The 20185-nt window shown below is 36.9% G+C and overlaps 1 protein-coding gene across 2 annotated transcripts in view; it reads left to right on the top strand.

Annotated features, from left to right (window-relative positions):
* Window positions 1–20185, top strand: part of LOC123869026 (C3 and PZP-like alpha-2-macroglobulin domain-containing protein 8) — a 234718-nt gene that overhangs the window by 82803 nt on the left and 131730 nt on the right. For both annotated transcript variants that reach the window (XM_045911747.1, XM_045911748.1), the window contains exon 2: window positions 3034–3137. In XM_045911747.1, the coding sequence (XP_045767703.1) occupies window positions 3073–3137 (65 nt within the window). In that variant the 5' untranslated portion in view covers window positions 3034–3072. The remainder of the gene's footprint in view (window positions 1–3033; window positions 3138–20185) is intronic.

Raw genomic sequence — 20185 nt, 5'->3', positions numbered from 1 at the left:
CCCACTGACTTTTTGTCTTTGTCATTTGTATGGGATTATATAACAGAGAGAGCCCTATACTAACTTCTCTCCGAAGAATATATTAAATGGTACAAAATGCCACAAAAGTGTTACTAAAACAACAGTTGTCGCAAGAACACTGACAAATGACGCATATTCTGTAAGTGTCGCGAACGTAATTAACGAAGAGGCCCTCGACATGCTCTCAACTCAATGGTTCTTTGTTGCACATCATTATCATCAAAGCTGACAGTGAATTGTGCTGAGATCTTTTGTGTGTCACTCACTAATAATGTTGTGGCCTATCACTAAGTACCCATCCATATCTGTCTGTCTGTCTGTCTGCTACTTTTTCACGGCCCAACAGTGTAACAGATTCTGATGAAATTTGGTAGGTTGGAAGGGTTCGCTTATATCCCGGGGACGGACATAGGATACTTTTTATCCCGAAAAGTCTAAGAGCTCCCGCGGGATTCGTATGAAAGGTACCAAAGTAGCTTGCGTCCCTATAATCGAAATAGGCAACTCTTATCCTGGAAAATCCAAATCCACGTGGACGAAGTCGCGTGCATCCTCTAGTTTTGTTATAAATGCGAAAGACTGCTTGTTTGTTGGTTTGTCTTTCACTCACGCTGCCATAGAACAACGGATCGGCATGATTTTTTGCATGTCTATATTTAAAGACCTAGAAAAAGACATAGGCTACTTTTTATCCTTGAAAATTAAAGAGTTTCTACGGGATTTTAAAAACTAAATCCACGTGGACTAAGTCGAGGGCATCAATTTGTAAAATATAATTTTATGACAAATTAAAAAGTAGAAACTAATTATTAGATTCCATTTATGTAGGTACTTCTCCATATTGATGATATATATTTACAAAGTATGACACAATCGTAACAGACGCACGTATCTTTCACATTTTTTACTATCGGATATAATACGGCGGTACTTTGCCTCCTTGAACATCCAGATCACGTATCGTATCTCGCAGCGAAATAATATCGGGTCAGCAAATTGCAAACGCGTTGCCACACCGGATTATATTCTGTTTTGTCACTCCAAGTTATATTGCTCTTTCTTATACTTAATTGACTTTATCTCGTGTACTTTATGACTGTCTCGGTTGCGTTAAGTATCTGTGAAGATACTTATTAAGTTTTCTTAAGTATCATCGCAGTTATCAAGCTTTACAACAGCTCGTTCTTTATGAGAGCTGTTAAAAGAGCTGAAACTATTGCTGATTAACCTACTAGATTACCTAAGTAATTAGTTGATTTACAAAATAATGAATCAAATGGCAGGTGAATATTGGTATGACTACTTACTTACCTGGCGTTTTAGTAGTCATACAACCGAAACTTAATAGTACAAACAATTATTTTTAAATTACAACACTGCACGCATTTACAGAAAAAATATACATAAGTGCAGAAATAGAAAGATTTTTTATTCAAATCACACTGTATGTATGTGTATACACATGTATGTGTGTGTGTGTGTGTGTGTGTGTGTGTGTATGTTTGTTACTCTTTCACGCAAAAACTACTAGACGGATTGGGCTGAATTTTAGAATAGAGATAGATTATACCCTGGATTAGCACATAGGCTACTTTTTATCCCGGAAAATCAAAAAGTTCCCACGGGAATTTTAAGAAACCTACATCCACGCGAACGAAGTCGCGGGTATCAGCTAGTAAACTATAAAGGTGCTTTATTCAATCATCAAGCGAATCTACCACTGATGATTTTAGTGTTGAGCTTAATACAATGTTCTTCCTACTGAGAAGAACCAGCAAAAAGCTTGACCATCACATCACACTATCACACTTCACACTAATCACACTTATTATAAAGGCAAAAGTTTGTGTGTATGTATGTGTGTGTATAATATGTTTGTTACTCCTTCACGCGAAAACTACTAGACGGATTTGGCTAAAATTAAAAATGGAGATAGATAATATGCTGGATTAGCACATAGGCTACTTTTTATCCCGGAAAATCAAAGAGTTACCAAGGGATTTTGAAAAACCTAAATCCACGCGGGCGAATTTGCGGGCATCGGCTAGTCAGTAATAAACACCAAATGATTCATTCCTGTGCAAAATTTTTGTAATAACAACAGGTCACCAGGCTCATGTTAAAGTTGTTAACAGTTTTATGCATCATAAAAATAGCTTCCGCGAGGGAAACTATCCCAAAGTTTCCTCATTCAGAAAACTCTCATATTTGCTAACAAGCAATCTTTGAAGGTATCTTTTGAACCTTCATAAGCATAATATAAATCGATGCTATAAAACTATGACCATAAAAGCTTTCAGCGAAAAAGCGTATTTTTAGTGCATGCCGACTTATTTCAATACTGAAATTTTATTCACATCTATGCCTGCCGTAAGCTCTAGTAATTTCATACAATCTGTAATAATAACTTAGCAAACGCTATTCAAAAGTCGTAGTAGGTTAATGTTGTTTTCATAAAGGGTCTGAAATCTCAAACGATGGATAAAATGAAAAGTAAATCTAAACTGTGAAGTTTCCAGGACCTGTTAAACCGTCATAAGTTATATTTAAACTTTAAATGTGGAAAATGGATTATGTCGCAAGTTATCTTGAAGTCCAAGTAATTAGTTTCGAACTCGACCCAAGTTATTAATCAGTAACTAGTCACTAGAACAGAAGCTGTTTAGAACAGTGGAACAGAAAATAAGTTTAACTTGAAAATAGATTTGGCTAGACATTTGAAATTTGAGTTACTTTTTAACCCCCGACCCAAAATAGAGGGGTGTTATAAGTTTGACTTGTGTATCTGTGTATCTGTCTGTGGCATCGTAGCTCTTAAACTAATGAGCCGATTTTAATTTAGTTTTTTGTTTGAAAGGTGGCTTGATCGAGAGTGTTCTTAGCTATAATCCAAGAAAATCGGTTCAGCCGTTAGAAAGCTATCAGCTCTTTTCTAGTTACTGTAACCTTCACTTGTCGGGGGTGTTATACATTTTTAATTTAGAATATAAACAACTTATTCCTTCTTTTCAGATCTGTACAGCACTAAAGAGATGCGCTGACGGAACAAAGATGGCCGCTAGCGTGGTGTTGTTAGCGCTTCACTTCGCCGTCGCAGCTGCCGGGAAGTGTACCACGTAAGTGCTCTTTAATATAAACCGTGCTTTTAGGTCAACATTGTCTAGTGTAAGTTTACACTAGAAATAAGTATAAACATAATATCGAGCCTCAATAGCTCAACCGGTAAAGGAGTGGACTGAAAAACCGAAAGGTCGACGGTTCAAACCCCGCTCGTTGCACTAGTTAGAGAGGAAAGGAGAATATTAGTCATTTAACATGGCTAAAAAAGATAGAAATATCTACACGCATGAAACGTTTTGCGTCTTCATTCCTCATACGCATGGCTAAGGTTTGGAATATTCTTCCGCGATCAGTGTTTCGTACCAAACCGGGTATCTTTAAAACAAGCGTGAATAGGCACCTTCTAGGTAAACGCGTCCCATCTTAGACCACATCATCACTTTCCATCAGGTGTGATTGTGGTCAAGCGCTTACCTATAGAGAATAAAAAAAAACACCCGTAGAGATTGAAATCTTCTTTAATATATAAAACACAAAGAATGTTTCTACATATGTCCGTTATAGACTTTGAAACCATCCGACCGATGCGCCCCAAACCGATTTCATTAGAAAGGTAATAATGCGAAGAGATTTTCTTTAATACAATAGTACACGTCGGGTATCGCGCTGTAGAATACTAGTGGACTGAGAGCAAGCGCGTGCCAGACCTTCGTTATTTTATAAAAGCCGAAAATTTCTCTGCGTATTGTCCCCAACACAGGGAGGAACGATCAGCAACTATGAAGTTTGGATCATGGTGGCTTCGGGAGATAACATGTCATGCATTGCCAGACACTTAGTATCGTGGAAACCCTTTGATTTTGAAAAAAGAATTTCTTACACTACTCTCCCCAAGATGAAAAGCGTAAGTAAAACAAATTTTCGGTCGCATGCGCTCGACCAGTTTTTCATACTAGAACCAAAATTATCTTTCATCATCATCACAATAATAGTCTTACTTCATCCCATGATGTACATGGACCTCGGTTTCTCCAATAAGTACCAACAGCCAATACACCCAGTCTTTACAGTTCTATCAAAACTACAATGATTTTTCTATTATCTCCGACTTGATTTTCAAGTTTTTAAAATTCTTGGCCGCATGCTTCAAGCGCAATGGCATCAATAAGAATTCTATATTTTCTTCCCCTTTCAACGTTGTAAGACAAGATTTCTCGTTAGAATTTATGACGAGACCTTTATATAAAAGGTACTTAGAGAACAAGTAACGTTATCTTTGAAATGTTTGCTATTTGCTGCCGATTTCCAATAACGTTTTGAAAGAAAACAAATCCGAGACTTTGAATGCACTAACCATTTACAGGGCTTAGTTTTGAAAGACAAGTGTAAATTAAAAATCTATAACACCCCCGACAAGTGAAGGTTACAGTAATAACTAGAAAAGAGCTGATAACTTTCAAACGGCTGAACCGATTTTCTTGGATTATAGCTAAGAACACTCTCGATCAAGCCAGCTTACAAACAAAAAAAAAACTAAATTGAAATCGGTTCATTAGTTTAGGAGCTACGATGCCACAGACAGATACACAGATACACAGGTACGCAGATACACAGATACACACGTCAAACTTATAACACCCCTCTTTTTTGCTCGGGGGTTAAAAAGAATAAAATCAATCCGAAATCAAAAAGTTACTACTGAGTAGTTGAGCCTAGGTCTCCTTTTAGTATAAGAAGGTTCTATGCCATAGTCCATTAAGCTAGCTAATGTACATATATACCTACCAGATTTATTATCGTAACAATATTGCAGTACGCTTCTACATAGAGCATACAACACCTATTGTCTGATTTAGTATCCAACACACCACATACATAGGCTTGTGGTATTGGATAAAGGCTGGATGTGCTATTGCTAACAAAAGCTTGGACCACCCTACATTGTCAGACCCAATCAACAGTAACATAGATCTGTCACTCGACTTGGTTGAGTGTGATTATAATCTTGTAAGGACTGGACCACTGATAACTGTGGAATCAATAAATGAAAGAAGGGATAAAAAAAGAATTGTAAAGGTAAATTTATAATGTAAATTTAAAATTTATAACACCCCCGACTAGTGAAAGTTACAGTAACTAAAAAAGAGCTGATAACTTTCAAATTCCCGAACCGATTTTCTTGGATTATAGCTAAGAACACACTCGATCAAGCCACCTTTCAAAGAAAAAAAACTAAATTAAAATCGGTTCATTAGTTTAGGAGCTACGATGCCACAGACAGATAATCAGATACACACGTCAAACTTATACCACCCCTCTTTTTGGATCGGGGGGTAAAAACACGGTTTTATATCGGTTTACATTTGATCCAAAACTGTAGTGTTGTTTGTCTCTGCTATTTAACAGGGCTCTCTCCGTCACACGTTTCATACAATCGTAGTTCCAATTTCATTTGAATATTAAGCAACCAAAGTCCATGAAATTTTGCAGACATATTCTAGAAACTAATATCTGTGTCTGTGGTGTTTTAGATTTTTTTAGAAATATGGTGTTTTAAAATTACAGGGGCTCAAAGATTTGTATGAAAATTTTTAAGACCGCGTAACTTTGAAACCGAATATTTTAACAGAAATCTGGAAAACCACAGACATAGATATTAGTTTCTAGAATATGTCTGCAAAATTTCATGGACGTTGGTTGCTTAATATTCAAATGAAATTGGAACTACGACTGTATGAAACGAGTGACGGAGAGAGCTCTCTTAAAGTTAGTTGCAAATAAATTTTCCTCCGAAAAAAAATATGTAAGGATAATACCTAAAGATTTTAAAAATGCTAGATTTTCATTCAATTTAATTATTAAAGAGAGCTCTCCTTTTTTATCAAAGCAAAAGTAATTATTCGCTCTAGGTATATCATACATTATAGCTATTAATGTTTCTGAAAAAAAAATTAGTCAAAATAACAAAATATTTTTCCGTCCTCGTTATCCGAATTGGGTCACAGGCAAATAAATCTTCAAATTAAAAATATAGTCAAAATGTACTTTTAAATAAATCGAGTATAATACAAATGAAATGCTATGAAGCTTTGTGCTTGGCTTCTTAAATACGAAGTCCGTAGCAATTTAAATTTCCATCAAAGGAAAAGCAGTAAGCGCCCTGACCTTACTTGCTCACAATTGCTCTGTGAAACTCATACATTTAAAGGAAAATCAATAGAGTTAAAAGTTCGCAAGCGACACAAATTCCGGACCACTTGACCTTCTCAAAGAGAAACCACGTTTTAAATATGAAAAGCCTCTTCTATGAGAAAATTCTGGGTTACAGGAGATGGGCATTATTGCTACTTTTGCATCATTTTCATTTGTTAAAATTATTATTTTTCTTCACAGTGATTTCATTAGGACGTGATTTTTCAATTTTCGGATTTGCAATCGTTCGCTGCATTGATTTAATTGGGAATTATGATCAAGATGATTAGCGCTGAAATTTTCCGTGTGGTTTTAACGGAAATTGAATTTTTGCACTTACAGTCGTTTGCTACATTAACTTAACTAGATGTTTTTTCTCTTTTTTTTATTTCGCATACTCTTTAGCGCCTTAGCTCAGGTCAATGACTTTGTAAAGACCTATCTATGTAAAAATTAAGCACAATTAATAGCTTTAGATTTTACTTCGTGATTTTTCACGGTTACTTTAAGTAAGTTGGCAAGTGTTAAATATGAAAGGCTTTAATGTGATTTTTCACTCGCTCCCTGTGAAATGTTCCATCCCTAGTTAACATCAACCAGGGTGAAAGTGAAAATATGTCAAGAGTGAGAGCAGTGAAAACAACTTAACCGCAAAACAACTTTGTAAGACCTTCGCTTCGTTTGGAATACCGTCACTTTCAAATGAATGATGAAAATGTTTGTCATTTCTGCATGATACTTTAAAATTTGCTTTTAACTTTTTATACTTAAATTTTTTTATACTTTTAAACATTTTTTTAGTTCTTTTTAACTTTGAAACTGGATAAGCTTATGCTTTTTTATGCCAAGTTTAAAAAAAGGTTTTTAATTGGACCGTGGGAGCAACACCAGAGCGTTTGGAGGTCTGTATATTGTTAAAAGTATTATGTTTCGTAATTATCATTTAAAGTTTAAATTGAGCTCGGTTACTCAATTTAAAATTTGTTTTTTGCACTCCTTTGTCAAGAACGTACAAATTATTATACCCAAAATTGAAAACCTTTAATAGCCCCAAAAGGAAAGGGGAAAGTTGCAAAATGGAATTCTTAAATTAAATTATTATTGAACTAGCCGATGCCTGCGACTTCGCCCGCGTGGATTTAGGTTTTACAAAATCCCGTGGGAACTCTTTGATTTTCCGGGATAAAAAGTAGCCTATGTGATAATCCAGGATATTATCTATCTTCATTCCAAATTTCAGCCAAATCTGTCAAGTAGTTTTGGTGTGAAGGAGTAACAAACATACACACACACACACATATACACACAAATTTTCGCCTTTATAATATTAGTGCGATGGGCAAGAAGCTTAATTTTTCTAGATAAATGTAGTCAGTACTTAGCTAAAATCTTTTAGTAAAGAAATAGTCTTAGAATAATTGCCGTGCAAAACTTTTTTTTTTTGCTTTCAAGCGAGCATGGTCTAGTATGAATTTCTTCACACACTGTACTTAGATGTTGTACATTATATCTAAACTAGACTAAAATCACAGGTCTAATGTATTGTAAAAATCTTTTATGTATTACTATCCTTGTCATAATGCTTCCTGCGGGAAAGGATAGCACTAGATTTATACCTATCAATTATTTATAGTTTAGTTTAGAGATAGTGTTTGACTGAGTTAGCTGAGGTACTATAATTTTTTCAACAATGTGTGTTCATGGTGTAATATACGAAATTATGCTTGAGACCTGCTTTAATCATTCCTATCGTATTTAGGCAAAACTTTTCCAAAGATTCAAGATTCAAGGAACAACTGAAAATCCATAATTCTAACTCTTAATACTCAAACATCATGTTCCAAAACCTACAAACGCAATATCGGTTGCTATTGCCTCAACATTGGACAACTCTATGGTTTCATTAAGCTATGTAAGGGCGCCCTTAAATTTTATGATCGCTCCGAAACTTCGGCGATAATCATTTTTCAAAGGCCACGGTGTTGTAAAACGACTTGCAAACAATGGGGTTTCCAGAGGGCTAATTTTATTCTGAAAAGTCATTTTCCTAACGATGTCTTAACTTGGCTGCTTGTTCTGGTGATTTGGCAGTTGACTGTACAAGGAATGAGTAGCTATGAGATACTTTAAAAACTTTGTGTTCATTGTCCCAGCTTGCCTTTCTATAATTATCGCTTACCATATTATAAATGCAAAAGTGTGTCTGTTTGTTGGTTGGTTTGTTTGTTTATTGATTTGTTGGTTTGTTCCTTAATCACGTCGCAACCGAGCAACGGATCGGCGTAATTTTATGGGTGATTATAGTTAAATACCTGCACATAGGCTACTTTTTATCCTAGATTATAATTAATCAAACAGTTCTCACGGGATATGAATACCTAAATCCACACGAAAGTACGGGCATCAGCTAGCTAACTATAACTAACCCACCCTGGTTTTGTCCGGGTGGAATTCCCCTAAAATTGGCTGGTAATTTAAATACATATAAATGGAAAAGGTGACTGACTAACTGACTAATTTATCTATCTGAGCGCAGCTCAAACTACTGGACGGATAAGGCTGTATGGCGAGTAGATAAATATTACGACGTAGAAGGGGTTGAATTTTCAAAAATCCTTTCTTAGTGGATAAGAAAGGATTTTTGAAAATTCAACCCCTTAGGGGGTAAAACAGGGGTTTGAAATTTGTGTAGTCGCGGGCATAAGCAGTTTGTGAAATAATTTCTAAATTGTGTCTGGTTTGGTGGCGGCTTCGGCCATGACTAGTTACCATACTACTGGGAAAGCAACCACCAAGTGACTTAGCGTTCCAGTACGTCCAGGTACTAATGAGAGGTCTGAGAGCCCTCGTGCACCTTAGACCGCATCATCATTTCTCACCAGGTGCACACTGCACAGTCAAGGACTAGTTTGTAAAATAAAAATAAGTTTCCTAATTGTTACTAAAGTCGGTTACATATCTTTAAGAATGGTTTCATTTAATTTAACCCCAGATAACTATAAGCACTCTCGTTAAGACAGGTACAATCTTGGGTTGCGTCCAAGTTATTTCAGTTGAAATCCAATTAAATCTGAACTAGTTTTTACCGTCTTGAATTGGGCATTAACATTCTTCGCCAGCTTTTTCTTACAAAATTTTAATCAGATTGCTTACTGAACTGCTAAGTAAAAATTTTAATCCAAAAGATAGTAATTTGATCCACAAATTATGGATTTGACAAAATATACTTAGTATACCTGGGATTACTGAAAAAAAAATTTTTAAATTCATATACAAGTTAGCCTTTGACTGCAATCTCATCTGGTGGTAAGTGATGATGCAGTCTAAGTTGGAAATGGGCCAACCTGGAAGGGGTATAGCAGTTTTTATTAAACCCATACCCCTTTGGTTTCTACACGGCATCGTACCGGAACGCTAAATCGCTTGGCGGCACGGCTCAGCCGGTAGGATAGTAACTAGCCACGGCCGAAGCCTTCCACCAGATCAAACCAGAAATTTTGAAATTATTAAGCTTCAAACCCCTACCGGGAGTTGAACCCGGGACCTCCCACTAATAAGACCACAGCGCTTACCACTGCACCAGGGTGGTATTCAAAATCCTTTCTTAGTGCTTTATGTTATAGAGAGAACCAACATTTAAAAAAAAAAACAAGTTTCTAAATCAGTGGGTTTAGCTTTAGACTGCGTTGTCTGTCAGTCAGTCACTTCACAATCAAATTACGTTTTAGAACGCATGACAGAATTGATGACCAGAACCAGTTATTTAGTTTAAAATACATGGAGTTATTTTAATTAAAAAACTTCCACAAAAAGTAACCGTACAAACGAAATTGTTTATTTAGTTTGGAGAGAAATTCAAATAAGCACAATCGGAGCATAGTGTAGTTGAATATATTTTTTGTGATAATATTTTAGGAGACCTTTACAAGGGTCGGAACATGGCGAACCAAAAAGGATATTAATATATTATACTATTTCAAGAATAACTTTTTGTCTGGGATAGAACATTTAGGACACCACTCGTGTTTTGTTATTGAATTAGCTGTTTGCGTAATAAGCACGTATTATTAGAGGAAGTCTTCCAGTTTTATTCGTTAGGTATTTTGTCTACAGATAGAGGAACTTTTAAAACTACTTGAACTCATTTTAACCCCCGACCCAAAAAAAGGGGTGTTATAAGTTTGACGTGTGTATCTGTGTATCTGTGTGTGGTCCTAAACTAATGAACCGATTTAAATTTAGTTTTTTTTTGTTTGAAAGGTGGCTTGATCGAGAGTGTTCTTAGCTATAATCCAAGAAAATCGGTTCAGCCGTTAGAAAGTTATCAGCTCTTTTCTAGTTACTGTAACCTTCACTTATCGGGGGTGTTATAAATTTTTAATTTACACTTGTTATACTAGCTGATGCCCGGGATCTATCGGCGTGGATTTAGGTTTTTTAAAAATCCCTCGCGAACTCTGATTTTCCGTGATAAAAAATAGCCTATGTTCGTTGGCTGAACGTAAGCTATTTTTTAAAAGGTAACAAACGGACTGAAACAAGTTTTCTTACTGCATTTCCCATATATAAATAAATACTTTTTTTTGTTTGCGCCATAATTAAAACAGCACAAAAACTAGAAACATTTAGAAGAAACAAAGATCACCAAAACTTAATTCTAGCACACAACCTTCCAAGTATTTATCCATAGCCATCTTGTCGAACATCTTACGCAACCCCCGGAAGTCTCTACTGAATCTTTACATGAGCCTTAATACAACCCGCCTGAGGCTCATTACGTCTTAATAAATTATTCATGAGTTTCCCTTCATGGCACAAGTGACCCGAAGTTTCAAGGCCTTTATTGACTTCACTTTCAAGTCATAAATCGTCTTCTGAAAGGAAAAAACTCTATTTAACTTTAAAAATCGGTCAAGTGCGAATCACTCTTGCGTATCTGGGGTTCCGTATCTTGAAAGGATAGATAAGTAGGTACGTGAAGTTGTTTATTTCCAGCTGCAAATGGAAATTTGCCGTCGCAAAATATTTGAAAATGTAACGATTATTAAAAAATCGATCAAGTGTGAGTCAGAGTTCCATACGATGGGTTCCGTACCATCACTCAAGAAATAACACTTATTTTACATGATGATGATGAATCGTGGTAGGTTACCCTTATTTACATTAAAATTTTAATACTAATATCTATGCAGTACGTGATTGTATATAAGTATTTATTTTTAAGTGTTAAATTACCTTTCAAAACGGTAGGCAATAGGTGAAACCAAAAAAATCTTCGTCACAATATTCGAGACCAAATAAATAGCCTTCATGCGATCCCTCGGAAGGGTTGGCGACAATAGAAAAAAAGTTATAGGGGCACTTTAGACCCCTTCGAGGCTGACTCAAAGCAATCGACGAGTTGCTTCAATTAAACAGATGACTTTCTGGAATAAATCGAGTTTCCCCCTTCAGAAGCCTTAGTATGAGTGTAGGTATAACTCGACAACGTTAATAGTGAATTTCTAATGTCCGCTTAGTCAAAGTTGGCTACGGACTACGGACAATAGCAACGTGGAATAGCCAGTGACGGATTAACCCTTAATCAAATTAAGCAATTGCCTAGGGCATCACGTCTGAGGGGGCACCAGAAGAAGCACAAAAAAAATCCGTCCTTAGGGCATCACGTCTCACTCTCACGTCACCAAAAACCACGCCAAAAAAAGTTTCTTATAGGACTAATTTGAAAATTCGCGCGTTTTAAGTTGACATAGAGTCCGACAGAGTCCATAACCCCACTCCCGCTTGCCCACTCGCTGCCCGCTTGTGCATTCGACAATTCGAATGCCTCCGAAATCCGCAAGGCGCATTTCAATAAATAAATAAATTATGCTTTGGTTTTTATTGTTGTCGCACCTACTCCACTTCTAAAGTACGTTACAACTTACATCTCATCATCATCTTATTCTACAAAAAACTAATGTTCTTAGGTGGTAAAGGTTTAAAGACCGATTCTAGTTGACATACGGATAGGGGGGCCCACATGCATGGATTGCTTAGGGCATCAAGTAGTCTTAATCCGTCACTGGGAATAGCTGACTACGTAGAAGCTATTATAGTGGTTTAGTGTATACACCATAATCGATTCACTATCTATTCCTTCACTCTCATAGGAAGACGGGGCAACAGCTGTTACCACAACCTTCTAGCTCCCGAATATCTCTCGATAAGAATCCAATAATTCCTTTCCCCGAGACAAGACTCAAACCTGAAACTTCATGGTCAGCAGACAAATAAACTAGCCACTGTCTAAACCAACCAAGGCAGATGAACTAATATACAGACCAATAACACTATAAGAACACTATAATACCAGAGAAAAATTCATCAAAAACCCCCTTGATCAAAGTTGTACGTATTCAGTATATGTATTTTAATTTGGCAAAGTTTCATCTATTAAGATGAGTAGATGAACTCAAACTGTTAAAGTCGATTTTACTTTGACGTTATCGATATTTCGAGACTCAAATCTGTCAACGTTATTTAAATGTGTAAACCCATACTAAGACTACATACAATAAATAAATCGAGTTTCTCGCCTCGTTCCGAATCTCTGTTCAGAATATCTACAAGTAAATTGTATTAGCCAAAGCAAAAATAATATTATATTTGACTTTGTATTTTTAAATAAAAAACATAAATATAAAAGAAATTGGTCTGCGAAGATCTTGAGAAGTTATAATTGAGATTAAGATGATTGAGACTTGAAAATTATATGAAATAAAAATAAAATAAGACTGAGAAAAAGCGACCAATACTTTTCCATTATTTAATACTAGCCGATGCCCGCGACTTCGCGGATTTAGGTTATTCAAAATACCGTGGGAACTCTTTGATTTTCCGGGATAAAAAGTAGCCTATGTGCTAATCTAGGATATTATCTATCTTCATTCCAAATTTCAGCCAAATCCGTCCAGTAGTTTTTGCGTGAAGGAGTAACAAACATACACACACACACACACATACACACAAACTTTCGCCTTTATAATATTAGTGTGGATTCTAGCGGCAATTATAGGAATACACATTCTGTGAAAATTTCAACTTTCTACCTATACATTTTACAAGATACAGCTCACTGACGGTCAGACGGATGGATGGCCAGGCGTCGTTTGTAGAAAAAACATAACATTAGAAAGTTAGCTTAGCTGAGCTCAGCACAGTGCAGCATAGCTCAATGTTGATTGGTCACCCTTCCTCTCAACACAAAATATACAGTCTTGTCTAAACTAATATTATAAAGAGGAAACCTTTGTATTTTTGTATGTTTGTATTGAATAGGCTCAAAAACTACTGGACCGATTTCAAAATTTCTTTTACCATTACTTAGAGGGATTCTTCCGAATCCGTATAGGCTATATTTTATCCCGGAACACCCGTGCGAAGCCGGGGCGGGTCGCTAGTATTATATACGAGTCAATATCAACAAAATAAATCTTGTCGTTTTCCACTCCAGCTACTAGCTAACAGTCGCTTGTCTTATCTTGAGAAACCACATAGCTAAGTTATTCCAAAGGATTGAAGATCAGTGTCAGGAAGATTTAGCTTGGTAGTGAATATGGCTTAAGTTACTAGTGAGGGAGTTAAGGCTTGGTCAAATAAAACGTGTGGCGGCAACTGGTTTTAACGCGGCTACAAGTTGTGCTACGGCGAATTGTATAAAGGTTTGTCGATGAAAGACTAGACTAGTGGTTAAGAAGTCAGCCGTCTATTACGAGGATCCGGGTTTTGATCCAGGACACGCACCTGCATAAAGGCTTTCATACTGATTTGTGCATGTAGCCCTACTACTTTTGTCGTGCGCCGTGGGGATCGTACTTTGTAGTGGGACATCCATCATAAGTGCATCGCACATCCGCAGATTTCTTAGCGCCATAGTATAACCTAACCATGTGGTGAAGCTGTGGTAGACTAAGGTCAGGGCGCAGCGACCATCTTGATAACCACTCAATTTAAGCTTTAGTTATTTTGGCATGAGGGCGCTGGATTCTCATTCAATTTCAACCGAAAGCCAAGTCTGTATCGGTTGTTTGCGTCGGCTGATATTATTTTCTTCGCAATATCACAAATCGTAACCAAATTCACCAGTCTGGGGCCTGGGCTCACTAAACTTGGTCACATGATCCGAAAAATATAACTACTGCAGTAGTTATATTTTTAGCGCACCCCTTCTATGGTAGGTACTCGTATAACTCTTATCTTGTAAGGTAGAGAGGGAGAAAGATACAATTTTACGCGATAGAAAGAGAGGCGTTTATTGAATTTCACGCAATGCTATGCGAGCTGAATTGCCCTTTATTGCATTGCGTCTAAGAGTCGCTATTAATCATTTAAACATCTTTGCAGATTGATTCTGTACCTGTAAGGCACTATTACGTATTCTGTAGTATTACCGTGCTGCTACCGTCTCGCTTTGTGTTTGTTTAGACCTTAAGATGTGCTTGAGATATGTCAAGCCCGTGATAATGAGATAAAGCTTGGTGTCTCGGGACCTTAAGACGTATCATTAGCTGTGTGATGTCTCCATCGCTCAGGCAAATCGCTGACTTTAAGGAGACGCGTAGGAATTGCGTAGAAATGATAACATAATACAGGGATTCTGTTGGTTATAAAGAATGATATTTAGAGGATAATGTGCGTAAAATACTTATCTTTTCATCATGATTAACCCATCGCCGGCTCACTACCGGCACGGGTCTCCTCACAGAATGAAAAGGGTTAGGCCATAGTCCACCACGTTCTAGCCAATTGTGAATCGACAGACTTCACACACCTTTGAGAACGTTATGGAGAACTTCAGGCGTGCAGATTTCCTCACCCTATTTTTTTTTCAACTTGGTTGTATTATGCTGTTTAGGAGCCAAATAATGTAGGGTCTAATAGACCCTATATATGCATATAGATGATCAAGTAATAAGTACTTGGTAACATTATTAATTAGCAACAAGATTGTTTGAAGCCAACAAAGTGATATGAACCGCAAGTGAGATGAAAGCCTTTGTTTCGACAAAGCTCAATAGAATCGAACTAACAAACAAAGCTCACCTGTGGTCTCTGTACTGTATATCTCATATTGAGATTCCGTGGATGTACCACGATATAGAGATGCTAAATAGGACTTAGTAAGTACTACCATATAAATCGATACTCAATTTCATCTACAAATCAACTGTACGATACAAAAAATCAACTGTACGATATTGTGTCTGTCTGTCTGTCTGCTAATTTTTCACGGATCATCCGTTCGACAAGTTTTGATGGAAGGTACAGAGTTAGTTTAATTACTGGAAGTTTAGGGATTGAATTTTCAAAAAATCTTTCTAAGCGGATATCTACTCGTACGCAGCTATCTGCATGCCTTTCAGCCCGATTAGTTTAGTAAGTAGTTTGAGCTGTGTGTCAATTAGTCAGTTAGTCAGTCAGTCAGCTTTTCCTTTTATACGAGTATATACAAATAGCTTGCATCACGGAATTGGACATGGACTTCCTTTTATACCGAAAAATAAAGAGTGTCCACGGGATTTTCAAACAACTTAAATCTACACCGAGTGGCCGTAACCACCAAAGAGTGGGTAATAGTAGTAATAGAGCCGTGATAGACTAGTGGTTAAGACGTCCGCCTCCTAATCGGGAAATCAAGGGTTCGATCCCAGGTACGTACCTCTAACTTTTCGGACTTATGTGCGTTTTGAGCTATTAAATATAATTTCTATTACCCGTGACTGAAAACGTCGTGAAGAAACCTGCATGTCTGAGAGTTCTCTATAATTTTTTAAAAGGTGTTTCATCCATCCATCCATCAGCCTGTAAGCGTCCACTGCTGGACATAGGCCTTTCCAAGAGCGCGCCACCAAACACGGTCCTCCGCCTTCCTCATCCACCCGCTCCTCGCCACCTTCTTCAGGTCATCGGTCCAGCGGGCTGGAGGTCGTCCCACACTGTGTTTGAAGTCTCCTAATCATACTAGGCCAGCTTGGCGGATTATGGCCTACACCATTCTCATTCAGAGAGGAGACCCGTGCGACGTGGGCCAGCGATGGATTGATCATGATGATGAAATCGATACTGGCGAACAGGAATGATATCGCGGGCATCATCTAATCCATACTAATATTATAAATGCGAAAGTGTGTCTGTCTGTCTGTCTATCTGCTACCTGTTCACGTCCCAACAGTTTAACCGATTCTGACGTGGTACACGGTTAGCTTATATCCCGGGGACGGACATAGGCTACTTTTTAACCCGGAAAATCAAAGAGTTCCCACGGGATTTCCAAAAACCCATCCGCTTGGTAATGTGGTACCGAGGTAGCTTGCGTCCCTGTAATTGAAATAGGCAACTTTTTATCCCGGCAAATCAAACGGATCCCACGGCATCTTTTAAAACCTAAATCCACGTGGACGAAGTCGCGGGCATCCCCTAGTTTTGAATTTTTTTTTTAAATGTATGAAAAAAATCATTTTAAACTTTTTTTGCCGCTTCTATAAAACCTATACGATGGCCATATCGTGTCACCGATAGTCGACACAAGGCTTTGTCACGATTCTGCATTTGCAGAGGGATGCCGACAGCGCAGAATTTCCTAAAACGAGTTCTGACGAAATGCACCCAATATCCAATAAAAATCTGTGAAACTGGATGGTAGGATTTTGAATTCGCTATATGAATTGAAATAAAAAACATACAATAAGGTTTCCGAACTTTATGCGAACATCATTACTTAACTTACCCTGGATATAAAAGCGAAAATGTGTTTGTTTGTCCTTTTATCACGCTGCAACGCAACGTAACAACGGAGAGTGACAAAATCTACTATTTTTATTACACGAAAACAAAAAAAATAACACGGAATTTAAAAAAAGAAATCCACGCAGATGAAGTCGCGGCACCAGCTAATTAGTAATGTTATTGATACAAGAAAAATTCTCATAGCATTCATTTTGGAAACTTGGCTTGAGGCGGAATCTGTATTAAATGTAAATAATTTTTTCTGTATATTTAATTAGATTATAATAGGGCTGACATGTAAATAGGTATAAAAGCCCTTAAATAAATAAAGAAAAAAAAAAGCTAATTTTGTCACTAACAAAATTACATTAGGTAAAACCGAAATCCACGCAGACGAAGTCGCGGGCACCAGCTAGTTAAGAGGGCTCTCTCCGTCACTCGCTTCATACAATCGTAGTTCCAATTCCATTTGAATATTAAGCAACCAAAGTCCATGAAATGTTGCAGACATATTCTAGAAACTAATATCTAACACTAACACTTTGAATATTTAATTATTACTATCATAATAATTCTGTTCTAACAAATAATAAAATTGAACTAGGTAGGTAGGTATGAGGAAAATTCCCACATTAATCTGGCAAGAGCAAGGAATAAATTAGGGTAATTTCCTCAGCCCATATCCGCCGTGCTCTGTACAAGAAAACACTCATTACCGAAATGTGTAATCATTTTAAGAGCTAAGTTTAATGTTCGTGTCTCTGGCTTAGCGGTGCGAGTGTCCTATACATATTTAAACCCTACCGAGCAAGTTTTGCACTTGATTTCTATCAGGTAGGTCACATTTTTCGACGTACATAACTCTGGAAAGTTAGAGATGCATGCCTGGGATCGAATCCTCAACCTCCTGAGTAGGATAAGGAAATTTTAATCATTAGACACTTTACCAGCGTAGCGGACCATGATCGAAGCCCTTCTCATTCCCAAAAAACCCGTTCTCAGTAGTGGGCCGGTGATGAATTAATCACGATGATAATGAATATTTTAATTACCATAATACATGTGCTCTGACAATAAAATTAACTAGTAGGTACCTCGTTGGTACCTACAAGGAAAATTCCCACATTAATCTGGCTAGAGAAATGAATAAATTAGGGTAATTTCGGGATGCAAGCTATGTATGTATGGTTGGCGTGAAAAAGTCAGATAGACAGACATTCTTTCGCATTTATTATATTAAGAATGGATACCTTCCTGAAAATAATAAATTATAATTAGATAATGAGTACCTGAAAATTTTCTAAACGTAATACGTGATAGGTAAGGCCCCAAAAGGAAATTAAATAGTTTACCGTTAACCATGGGTATTTAGGTGCAAACAATCCCAAACCGAATTGAAACCCTCAACGGAAATTCATGAACTAGTTCGCGGTTCAGTAGCAACGATCAAAAGAGGTTATTTGTGATGTTATAATTGTAATGTTACCAATCGTATAATCCTACATAACAATTATAGGCGAAGAGCTTGTTAATGGTTTATGTTCAGTAGTTAAACCGTTTAAAGTTCCATTAATTTAAACAAATGATTAATTAGTATGTTTTTTTGAGGTTATTTGGGATGTGATATTTGTAATGTTACCAATATGTATAATATGATAATTATAGGCAAAGACCTGGATATAAGTTTAATGTTTAAACCGTTTCAAGGGAGTTCAATAATATAAACACAAATTGTTATTTTAATAGGTAATAAGGGTTAGGTACGGCTTTTTCTTAAAAAAAATCACACAGTACTTATATGTACCTAGTTTATAAACAGTTTTGTTTACGAGATCGCATTCCTAACGATAAGGCTGCCTATTGTCATTGAATTATTGTGTAGTGATTTTTCTATTGTACAGTTTTTTCAATACCGCCTATTGACCTTATAGACTGATGTGTAAATTTTATTTAAAAATTAAAAAGGTATGTATATCACCAGATTTTACCGTATATTTGCTTATTATTTTAATTTACTTTAATTTATTTTCAATTATTTTGAAAAGGTAAATAAAATATATGTAACACCACCAGCTCTTATTACTAGGTAAAAGGTATACGTATTGTGGTTTTTTTTTCGATGTATGTATATTTAGTAGGTTAGGAACAATACCAGCAGCCCAAGCACAAATTACTTCTACGACGCTTTCTCGCAGCTTATTCATCGAGATAGGTGACGTGACAGACATAAGCGGTGATAGCCTAGTTGTTAAAAGGGCAGTCTCCTAGTCGGGGCTCCGGGGTTCAATCCCGGGCACGCACTTCTAACTTTTCCGAGTTATAAGTGTTTTAAGCAATTAAAATATATCAATTGCTTGAACGGTGAAGGAAAACATGATGAGTAAACCTGCATGCCCAAAAGAGAGAGTTCTCCATAATGATCTCAAAGGTGTGTGAAGTCTACTAATCCGCATTCGGCTAGCGTAGCACAGACTATGGCCAGACCCTTCCCATTCTGAGAGGACGTTCAGTAGTGAGCCGGCGATGGGTTGATTGTGATGATTCAGAGACAAACCATTCCAAGAGCTGCGAGAGAGATGTGTCGCACTGATCGTGCTCGGTCTGTAAATGGTGTCACGTGGCTGCTACGTGCTTATTATGGATGAAATAAATAAAGCCTATTTATTTTCCGGGATTTGATGTTTTATAGATGCGTTATCCTTTTGACAAATAGGATAAAAGGAAAATTGGCTTTCTCACGTATTTTCGTCCTTAGAAAAAATATGATTTTAGATGGGAATTCACCTTTCCTCGTCTACCTTTTGCGGCTTTTTAGGATAAATGAATTCGTTTACAATCTATTTATTGAAATTGTATACTCATTCCGACTTTTTAGTAGTACTCAACTACTGTGTGATTTTTACTAATAAAGTATGTGTACAAATGGTTAGTTTATTGAAAGTCGATAGGATATAGATCCTAACACTAAAACATGAAGTCAAGTGTAGTCAATAAAATTCTCCCAAACCTGCGGACCACTTGGTTGAGTTGGGAGGGCGCTGGGCCATGAATAATTTATTAAGACGTAATGAGCCGCGGGCGACCATTCAAGCCGACGTACACATTCTGTAGCCTTGGAGAGTTCCTTGAGAAAAGGTTCTTCGGG

This window comes from Maniola jurtina, chromosome 10, assembly GCF_905333055.1.
Source record: "Maniola jurtina chromosome 10, ilManJurt1.1, whole genome shotgun sequence".
Taxonomy (NCBI): domain Eukaryota; kingdom Metazoa; phylum Arthropoda; class Insecta; order Lepidoptera; family Nymphalidae; genus Maniola; species Maniola jurtina.
This window is presented reverse-complemented; position numbering and strand designations above follow the sequence as displayed.